At 38.9% G+C, this 11359-nt stretch overlaps 1 protein-coding gene across 1 annotated transcript; it reads right to left on the bottom strand.

The window, feature by feature from the left end:
* Positions 1–2816: 2816 nt before the first annotated feature.
* Positions 2817–4254, bottom strand: LOC143862347 (uncharacterized protein At5g48480-like). The gene is made up of 2 exons (XM_077373374.1): positions 3919–4254; positions 2817–3255 (listed from the first exon to the last, which is right to left on the bottom strand). The coding sequence occupies exons 1-2, from the start codon at positions 4197–4199 to the stop codon at positions 3039–3041; spliced, it is 498 nt and encodes a 165-aa protein (XP_077229489.1). The 5' UTR covers positions 4200–4254; the 3' UTR covers positions 2817–3038.
* Positions 4255–11359: the final 7105 nt, after the last annotated feature.

Here is an 11359-nt window from a genome sequence, read left to right as displayed (position 1 = left end):
GAGAGAGATGTGGGTCGATTTAAGATGGTAGGGGTCGATTTATCACTGCCCTAAAAATAATATGATTATTCGCAAATATATCTCCAATCCTGTATTTCGAAGTATTCATATTTAAAATTAAAACCATGTCATTGATCTCTACAGCTGTGTTCTATCGTTTTCTTCCCCGTTGGGTTTCTGGGGAAACCCCAGTTTTTTTCCGCGGAAACTAATATTTTCGGTGTTCTTTTTTAGTTTCCTCGGAAACTATTTTATCAAACGTGGAAAATGAAATAAATCACGTGGAAAAGACTTTTCCGCGACTTTTTTCCCATCCCATTTCCGATACAAACTATCGGAAAACCCTACTTTCTCAGGTATCCCCAATTGAAGCTGTGTGTGGAGAGAAAAAAAAGGCACAAACAACTTCGTCGTCTCCATCCTCCCACTCTGGCGAAAAAGCCTCGTCTCCGACATCGCTCACGGTATGTCCTCTCACTCTCTCTTCTCTGTTTCTTGTCTCTCTTCCCCATTCTTTCATTATTATTTTTGAAACCTTGTGCTCATCTTCTCCAATCTGAAATAGGGTTTCTATAAATAGCTCTGTAAAATTGATTTGAGAAATCCTATTTCATGTTTTTGAGAAATCCTATTTGAGAATATCTACAGAATCCCTATTTCGAGTTTCATAAAATTGAAATAAAGTTTCATTTCTCCCTTTTTCCGAGTCTAAGAACCGATAATCCAAGCTCTAGGTTTGTTGGTTTTTTTTAGATTTAGGGATTTCATTGGTTGTTTTGGGGGTTTTGGTTGTTTTTATGAATTTTTTTATTCAAACTTTCTCTCCATGTGTTGGTTTTTTCTTTATATATATATATATATATATATATATATATATATATATATATATATATATATATATATATTTATTTTTATTTTTTTGCTTATTTGATATGCTTTTTCAGCAAAAGCTCAACCTGACCGGAATTTGATATGAATTTTTTTAAAAGTTTTTTAGTGCAACTCGGTGTTTTTAGGGGTTTAGTGGTTTATGGTAATGAGATTCACATTTCTGATTTTTTAACACAGAATTTGGGTTTAATGTATTAATTACTCAGAATTTATTAAGTCGTGATTTGTTTGATTTATTCTTTTGCAGGTAACCATCCTACTGTTGATTTCCTTCCTAACCTTCTTGAGGTTTGTTCTTACTTTGCGTGATATTGCGTTTAATGTGTTGTAAGTCCCATTCCATGTCGTGTTTGGGTTATCTTTTATTTGTTTTGTGTTATTGCTTGTTATGTTCAGCAGTTGGTGCGAATTTGGGGCTTGTTCATCTTCTTGTTGAGTACTAACCACTCGTTGTTAGATGGACGATCGTAGACTTAGAACCGAGGATGTTGGTTGCATGATCGGAGGCTTGTCCTTCTTCTTCTTGAGTACTAACCCCATTCCATGTAGTGTCAAGCCTCTGTTGGTTGCCTGATTTATACCTTGGCAACTCTATATTTGTGTCAATTTTATGTCAAGTCTATGTTGGTTGCCTGATTTATATCTTGGGAACTCTATATTTGTGACAATTTGATTGGCATTGTTATTATTTAACTTTTGTTTGTCATAGTTTTCTTATTTAGATTGACTTCAGAGGTCCGGACCCACTTATTTTAGACTAGATTCTATGTTGGCATCATTCTGCATGTCAGTTTGTCACAGTTTCTATTTAACAGGTTTCTATTGAGTTTCCCTGCAACGAAACACATATCTTTATAATTTCTGTTAGTTTCTATGAGTTTTCTGTGCAACGAAACGCTCATCTGACAAGTTTTCTGCCAGGTGTCTTTTTCTTCACTTTCCTTTCTGCCACATCAGTTTCCTTCCCTCAACTGAGCATACAGCATCTACGATTACATCCACACTTGGGACCCAAACATGTCAAAGACTCAAAAGGCAATTTCAATTCCCAAAAAGCTCCTTTTTAATAGCTTCCCAAAAAGCTCTTACAAGCCAGTAGAAGGAAAAAGACAAGCCGAGTTTGTGCAATTGCCAAAACATGGTAGCAAGGTAGCACCAATATCACCATTTCAAAAAATATGGTAGCACCATCACCCGAAAATAGAATGGGTCAGGCTTAGAAATCATGGGTTTTGCTTAGGGTAGGGTTCAGAGAAAAAATATCCGAAACCCAACTTCCGTAGGTGTACCATGACATTTTCAATTATCTCTTAAATAACATAGCAAAATATTTTTCAATATAATGATATAATTGTTTTCATTGAGGTGATCATGTTTGTGATGTGTAAATATAGTTTCCTTCTTAAATTTATACACTTGATTACATAAAGAGAAATAATATCTGCGCCAGGTGTTTCAATAAACATGCGCTCCACTTATTTGTCGTGTAGTATTTAAAGGGTTTAAAGAGCTTTTTGAGAACCCTAATATCACTTCAAGCAGATACACGACAAACAAGTGGAGCACTTGTTTATCGAAACACCTTGGCACATATATCATTTCCCTCACATAAATTTAGAGATTTTTGGTGTTTATATTTGTTTTTTCTTTTCCACATCGCGTCAACGTGAGAAAACCCTACTCGAGAATTATCATGGGTAGGGGCGGGTTTGGGAATAGTGGGCTTCTGGGAGGAAAAAAAAAACCCAACCCAACCCAACCCGACCCAAGATATTTCTTAGGGTGGGTAGGGTTCTTCAAAACCCGACCCGAGGTGCTCCCCTGATTCAGTATCCTTACTAAAATGAGTGTCAATATCAAAAAAGATAGAGAGAGATCATTTTCCTAAAACATAAAAAAGCATATCATAAGATCAGAGAATCAGATAAAGCAACTGACACTTGTTTCCAATCGACAGAGATATGTTTGAAAACCAAAACGACACCTGTCGGTTAGTCAACAAAACGTGTTAATCATCTACAACCGGACTACCTTCATTTCCCAGTCACCGTCAAAACCTAACCGGAGACCGCATTAAAGAACTAGAAAAAAAAGCTAAAAGGAAACCAGAAATAGAGTGCTTAAACCGATCTCAGATCGGACGGCCTCTAGGCCTCCACGTCAGCCTTAGTGATGGAACAGATGGTCCAGATATAGCCAAAGGGGTCCTTGAGCTTACCAACGCGGGCCCCACAGCAACCGTCCTCGTCTTCGGTAATCTCGGCCTCGACCGCCGCACCAGCTTCGACGGCCTTGGAAAATGCGCCGGAAACGTCCTTTGTCTCGAGGCAGAGACCAAAACCACCACAGCCGTTGATCTTAACCCTAACAATTGTAATAGAAATTTGGATTAGATTCAAAATGTATGGAAATAGGTGTAACACCCATCTCTTTAAAGAGCCCATTTGATGGGTGAGAATGTAAACATGCCTGTGACCCAAAAATCATTTCCACAGGATAGATCCCAACCCTCCGATCTATAGACGTTTCCACTTCAACTATAGATCCTACGAAAATGAGTGCTTGGGAAAAACCTATTTACTTTGTTGCCCATCAAATGGACGGTTTGGATCCGCTATGGTTCCGGCTCGTACAGTACTTGTTTGAAAAATAATGGACTATACGGGCTCACTCACACCACATTAAGACTTAGAAGGAGAGAAAAGAGAAACAAGGTTGAAAAGCATAAATTTATTTGAAAAGAGAAAAAAAAATGGGGTAAAATGCAGGGGTGGAAATATCATTCTCCAGGTACTAAATACGAAAAAAAAAAAAAAAAAAACGATGGAGAAGAAACCTTGATGCTCTACAGGATATTAAACGCAAGAAAAAAAAAATGACCAAAAACAAGGGCACTGTTTTACCACAGACACCCCCCCCCCCCCCATGATGGTGATTATATAAGAACTAAAAGGGGCGAAAATGGTAAAAAAAAATCAGGAAAAAATCAGAAAAAAAAAAAAGTTAAGAGAGGAGGAGAAATCTTACGCGTCCTCGTTATGATCAGAGACGATGAAAACGGAAGATCCGAGCTTGAGATCAGCGGAGAGAATGAGAGGGAGCTCTTGATCGGCTTTCCTTTTAGGATGCATCTCTCGTTTCAGCTCTTCGGCTCCAAAAGCAGCCTTATAGAACTGAATAGCATCGCTCGCTTTGGGAGCTTGAACGAAAAGCTGAGGCTTCAGAGAGAAAAAGCTCACTCCTTTGGAGCTCCCGTTCTCGGCTCCTCCGTTCTGGTGATCAGCACTCACAACATTCTCCTGCGCCATTTTTTGTACGTACGAAGGAGAAAAATGGAGGACGAAACCCTAACTCTGAAACGAAACCCTAACTCTGAAACGAAACCCTAGGAGAGAGAAAAGAAAAACGAAAGAGGAAGATTTTGGGGAGGAGCAGGTGAAAGGGCTCGGTTATTTATAACTACGAAACCGTTGGATTAATGTAGTTAATGTTAAAACCCTTGAAATTTGGATAACTACGAAAATACCCTTCGGTTTTAAATTAGGGGTTTATGGAATCGAAATGACGGAAGTAACCTCCACGAGACTAATGAATTGAAGGGGTTTTTTAAGGACATTATCGTCTTCTCGTACCAAATTCCCAACTTACGGGCCACGGCTGGAATGCACTGTCATTATTTTGATAATGGCACTCCTGTCTGGATTTTACTCTTTTATACCTAGCATTTGAATGTTATTACATTTACAGTTCCCACCAATACACAGGACAACCGATAAAAGAAAATCAGTGTTAGGTCCTTTCCTTCCTAACCTTCATTTATTTGGGCCCCACTTTCACCTTTGTTCACATGATCCGATCCGTTGATCTGAATGGCAACAATAATGTTGTGCTAGTTTTGTAGAAACACAATATTGGGATCTTTCTAGTCCCTTGATCAACATAGCCAATTTAGGACTCAGGTTGAACGCGTGTTCTTTGAGCGCAGGTTGAACACAAAACGGAGCTCCACCAGTCATCATCCCTTAAAGAAGATTTCGGCATCAAGAGCTTGGATAGAACCCCGGTCTCTAGGTCAAAGAACAAAGTCTTTGCAATTGAGCTAGAGGACCAATCCCTGAGGGACCACTACTCTGCAGCGGAGCTCACATTTTCATGTATTGGGCCCCAAAATAAATAGATCCTCACCCTAAAATCTTCTCCACAAGATGATCCTAACCCTCGATTTGTTGTAGTTTAAAATGGGCAATACATAATATTCAATATAGAACCACTGTCATATAAAAAAAACTCATAATTAACAAAAAACAGAGGAATGCTAAAATAAGAGATCCCCTTGCAAAATATGGGGCAAAGGGCGCCCCATTTTCTCCAGCTTGTACTTCAATTGAAAGGAAGTCGCATTAATAGCATTAGCATTCCTCGTGTAAATCAAGGAGTGGCATTATAAAAAAAAAGGGAGGTACCATTTGTCCCACAATATTGACGCTGGGGCATTTCTGTAATACTCTGGAAAACCGCTGGGCATTTACTAGGTGTGGCAGCTTTTTGCACGATTCACGTTTATGCACCCATCTGACAGACCAATTAGGGTTAGGGTTTTAGTGCGAAAAAAGAATCGGAACGGGGCGCGTGTCTTTATCTCTTTCGCTCTACTTTCTATAATTTTCTTCTCTGTTTTTTTTTTTATTGATTTCCCCACTAAAGTTTGTTTTGCGTGTATTTCGGAGTTTCGGAAGTAGTTGAGATGGTGGGCCCGCGTGGCCTATCACGTGGTGTGATTTTACGGGATTTTGCCACGTGGATGTTAACGGTCGGCGCGTGCTCTTTATAAGGCGATTTCATTTGACGTTTTTGTATGACAAAATTTTGGACGTACACGTGTGCGTTGATGATAGCTGCATTTGTCTAGTCGTCAGACATGGCAAAATGGGACCCGTACCCGCGGAAAAAAAAAAAAAAAACCCGTACCCTAACTGTGACCCGCGGGTGGGCAAGAAAACAAGTCAAAGTAATCAGACTATGTGGGTGGCCAACTGTCAATTGCACTTACATATCCTTGCGTGTGTCACCCAAATTTAAATGGTTGGGATTGATCCACTTAATTAACTTTAATTGGGTGCTGAAATTTGCAACGAATGGTTGGTAAACTTACAACAATATAGGCCGCTAAATGAATGAAATCGTCGTTGCCGAAAAGTTTTTTTTTTAAAAAAATAAATATAAATTTATTGGGTTAACCGCGGGTTGGGTCTGGGTACATGAAAAACCTACCCGTAGAATCAACGGTATTTTTTACCCGTACCAGCGGGTATCGTACCCGCACGGGTCGTACCGGTACCCGCGCGGGTTACCCGTTGCCGGGTCTAATGACGAATGGGGATAATTTTCCCCTCAATTGTAAATTGGGCCTAAAACAGTAAAATGAAAAAAAAAACGGGCGTAATAAAAATTTGTTTTACTTACACCCATTCATTTTACGTGAAAAGAAGAAAGAAAAGGCAGAAAGTCACTTTTACCATCAAAGAGAAAAGGCAGATTTTGGATCCTATGGCAGGGCAGAGATGTGAAAACCGAGACCGTTTATTTTGTAGAAGATCATGAAAAAAACACAGAAGCACTCTCCAAAAGGATTTAAGAATGGGCCGTTAGATTTTTGGCAGAACCCTAAACAAGTCTTGATGGATCGAGGGCCTGGATCATACGATCAAGGGGTTTTCAATGGTATCTGGAGGGACTTATGGTTGCCCTTCGTTTGAATTAAGGAAGTGGGACCCAGTAAGTATCTGTCAGAAAAGTATCTGTTTTTAGCATTTTTTTCGCTAGTCTTGATTAAAACAAAAAAAAATCAAGGGCAAATGATTAAAAAAATGCAAAGTTTATGCTAAATTGTGAATAAAATGTAGATATTTAAATTTTGTATAAAAAGGGCTGTCAGGTGAGAGAGAATGAGTTTTAGGACAAATATACACCTACTTTCATTTTCCCACCATTTTTTATGCTCTAATCCCTATGTTTACATTTTTCTTTCTTCTTCCTCAGCCATCTAACGTGAAAAACACCCAGTGCAGCCATTGGCATCATTTGGAAGCTCCAATCCCATTGTATTTTGTTAAAATAAAACACCATTACTTATGAGAAATTTGAACTTCGGTGATAAACATAGCTCCAAGTAGGTCTATGCTCCTCTACTTGAATAGGGTTTAACAGTTTATGAAGGTTTTCATATTTTGTTGGGTTTTAATATTTTATGAAGGTTTTCAGTTTTGTTGGGTTTTAACATTTTATAAAGGTTTTCATTGTTTTCATTGTTTTGTGTTGAAAAAAACAGAGAAATTACCCAAGTTGTTCTATGTTTATTGTATAATTGTTTTTATTGTTTTCTTGGGTTTTAAAAGAAAGTTAGAACCACCATTTTCTCTGTTGGAAAAAGACCATTACTTGTTTCTACCCAATTTGGTTCGTATTGGTTCCGGGGTAGAAAATGTCGCTCCGTACTGGTTCCGGCGTATAAAATGTGGTTCATCAGTGGTTCCGAGGTATAAAATTTGGTTCCGTACTAGGTTCAAGGGTATAAAATGTGGTTCCCTAGTGGTTCTGGGGTATGAAAAGTGGTTCCCTAGTACTTCCGGCATATAAAATGTGGTTCCCAAGTGGTTCCGGGGTTGAAAATGTGGTTCCAGGGTATAAAATGTGGTTCCCTAGTGGTTACGAGGTATAAAATGTGGTTCTGTAATGGTTGCGGAGTATAAAATGTGGTTCCCTAGTGGTTTCGGGGTATAAAATGTGGTTCCCTAGTGGTTATGAGGTATAAAATGTGGTTCCGTAGTGGTTGCGGGGTATAAAATGTGATTCCCTAGTGGTTCCGGCGTATAAAATGTGGTTCCCTAGTGGTTCCGAGGTATAAAATATGGTTTCCTAGTGGTTCCGGGGTATGAAATGTGGTTCCCTAGTGATTCCGGCGTATAAAGTGTGTTTCCCAAGTGGTTCTGGGGTAGAAAATGTTGTTCACTAGTGGTTCCGGAGTATAAAATGTGGTTCCCTAGTGGTTACGAGGTATAAAATGTGGTTTCATAGTGGTTGCGGGGTATAAAATGTGGTTCCCTAGTGATTCTGAGGTAGAAAATGTGGTTCCCTAGTGGTTCTGAGGTAAAAAATGTGGTTCCCTAGTGGTTCCGGGGTATAAAATGTGGTTCCCTAGTGGTTCCGGAGTAGAAAATGTGGTTCCCTAGTGGCTCCGAGGTATAAAATGTGGTTCTGTAGTGGTTCCGGGGTATAAAATGTGGTTCCGTAGTGGTTTCGGGGAGAAAATGTGGTTCCGTAGTGGTTCCGGGGTAGAAAATGTGGTTCCCTAGTGTTTCCGGCGTATAAAATGTGGTTCCGTAATGGTTCCGGGATATAAAATATGGTTCCCTAGTAGTTCCGGGGTATAAAATGTGGTTCTGTAGTGGTTCTGGGGTATAAAATGTGGTTCCGTAGTGGTTCCGGAGTATAGAATGTGGTTCCGTAGTGGTTCCGAGGTATAAAATGTGGTTCCCTAGTGGTTCCGGGGTATAAAATGTGGTTTCCTAGTTGTTCTGGGGTAGAAAATGTGGTTCCCTAGTAGTCTTGGAGTAGAAAATGTGGTTCCCTAGTGGTTCCGGAGTAAAAAATGTGGTTCCTTAGTGGTTCCGAGGTATAAAATTTGGTTCCCTAGTGGTTCCGGGTTAGAAAATGTGGTTCTCACGCCGGGCCAGGGTCGACCCGCGTGTCACCCGGATTTTTGCCGTATTTTTTAAGATGTTTTTGGGAAATGTTATCCGCACTACCGTATTTTGATGAGGACACTCCTCACTTTATTAAAATTAAGGTATGGCCCGCACCATAGGATGATCCAAACCGTCCATTAGATGGGCCACAACCTAAATAGGTTGTGCCCCAAAAAGCATTTCCGTAGGTTTATCCTAACCCTCTGACTAGAATGTTAGAGGGTTGGTCCTAACCCTCTATAGATCGGAGGGTTAGGATCAACCTATGGAAATGATTTTTAGGACACAACCAATTTAGGTTGTGGCCCATCTAATTGACGCTTTGGATCATCCTATGGGGGGCCATACCGTACTTTTAATTAAATGAGGAGTGCCCTCATCAAAATCAAAATACAGTAGTGAGGATAACATTTCCCTTTTTTTGTATGGGAATTTGCTAGCCACCTTTGCCGAGGCAACTTCTCAGCTTGTGGCCCATCCTTTGATGCAAAGATTGGCAGAAATAATATGGGTGCAAAGGTAGCTAGCAAAAGCATAATTGCAGAAAATAGTAATCATTACTTGCAAAAAATAGTAATCATTACAGATTTGTGGCTAAAGTGCTAAGTTTTAAATGAAAAATTACGAAAAAATGAAAGCAAAGTATTAAAATTACGAAAAAAATACCAAAAGGATGCTATGACAATTACTGAACTACAAAGTTTGATTGTCTTCCGTCGGAAGTCCGAACGTTTGTTCAGAAGCCCGAACAAACCTTCGGACTTCCGAATGGAACCAATATTTTGGTTATGTATACTGGCTTCCATTCGGAAGTCCGAAGTTTTGTTCAGACTTCCGACGGAAGCCAGTAGAATAGGGATAATTTCAAAGATTTTTATTTTTAAATTGAGTAAAAATTCAAAGAATAATAGGGATATACATTGTGATCTTAGTGTCATGCAGGCAACCATAAATTGAAGCTTGATTTTGATGTTTTAGAATAAAAAAATGCAAAGAAAATAGATTTATCTTGAAAATGGGGAAAACAACAAAATTCACTTTTAAGCTCAAAATTTATTTTCTTTGCATTTTGTAACACTCCTTCGATAAGTTTATCATGAATAAACCCTCATGATTACCAAACCCTGTTGTAAATGGCAACCTTCGAAACATTTCCATGGAGTTTTCCACGTTAGAAAAGTCTTGAGGAAGAAGAAGGTGGTAGGTGAGAAGGTAATAAGTGCAAAAAGGTGGAGAGAAAAAAGAGGTAGGAAGGGTATATTTGTCCTAAAAGCCTTCTTCTCTCACTTAACAACACATTTTTTATAAATTTCAAATCACTACCCTTTATTCACAATTTCACATAAACTTCGCATTTTTTTAATGATTTGCCCAAAAATCAATGGTCTAAAAAACCGAAAATCAATGGTTAAATTTAAAGCATTGATGGACACGGCCATCGCAACCGTCGATCTAGTGGGCCCCACAATACGATCATACGAATCCAAATTCCACATTGCTTATCGAATAGGGATCTTGTCATCAAGATCAAGATTGGAAGGGTTCAGATCATTTATCATGATGAGATCGACTGCTATACCTTTGATTGATCTGAACCATTAGACACATCATAGGGAAATACCAAACACTTCTCGTCAGTTAACGTATTTAAGGCTTCATCTAAGGGCTAAGGATTTAAGGGAATGTTGTTCATTGAAGGATTGAACAACTACAGTTTAAACAAAGCATAGGATATTAAGGAATCATTTCAAGGTCAAAGATCAAGATCTGATCACCATCGGATCACCATGAATCTGTAAGATCATACCATTTTACTAGGGCCTAGAGCACCTTTGAGTCTTTTAAAAGGCATCCACCCATCCATCTTCAAGAATTACAAGATTCTCTCCTATGCTCCAAAAGTAACACCAACCATCCAATCCTAACATCCAATAATGTGTTTTCTTTTTACTTTATATGCCATTGAACATGGATTGTTGAAAGCTACATATAGGTAATACTTGACATTCAACAACAAAACTATTTCTGGATGCAGGATTACATGATTTGTGAGAAATAGGAGATCCAAAGCAAGGCTCATTAAATAGACAAAAAAATATACATTATTAGATGTTAGGATTAGATGATTTGTGAGCAACAGAACCAAATGAACATTTCAAATCGATCAAGAGTGAGACCTACTATAGCATAGTAAGCATCATTTCTTCAGAATAAGGTGACAGCTTACTGATAGTGGCTCCAAACATTTTGGATCACAGTGGCTTTGCGATGTAAGTTTATCAGAACTTATTTGGGGACCCAATTGGGGCTGCTCTCCCTAGGATAGCAAGCCTAGGTTTATCTTTATCTTTGGATGGAATTGCTGTCCTATATTCGTGTCGGTCATTTTCGTGGATAAAATATTAGCAGAACAAAATTTAGAACAGGTAAGGTAATTTCAAGATAAATTTATCCAAGCATGATAGCCGATTGCAGAAACAGCTTATCCAAGGACATGTGGAGAACTGAACTAATGGGGGGCTGTTCAGCATGGAGATAGCAATCCTAGAGGAGGGAGGGAGAAGAGGTATGGAAAGGGGATAATAAAATCCCCCCTCAGCCTTGACATTGCAATATCTTGAGAATGCTGATGTTTTTTTTTTTTTTTTTTTTTGGCATTAGACACTACTGTAATGCCTGCATTTGGTTGTGTTAAGATTTCTAGATCCACCTCTCAACACTCA

The sequence above is a fragment of the Tasmannia lanceolata genome, unplaced genomic scaffold, assembly GCF_043159265.1.
Source record: "Tasmannia lanceolata isolate RefF3 unplaced genomic scaffold, GAP_Taslan_0.1 ptg000037l, whole genome shotgun sequence".
Classification (NCBI taxonomy): Eukaryota; Viridiplantae; Streptophyta; class Magnoliopsida; order Canellales; family Winteraceae; genus Tasmannia; species Tasmannia lanceolata.
This window is presented reverse-complemented; position numbering and strand designations above follow the sequence as displayed.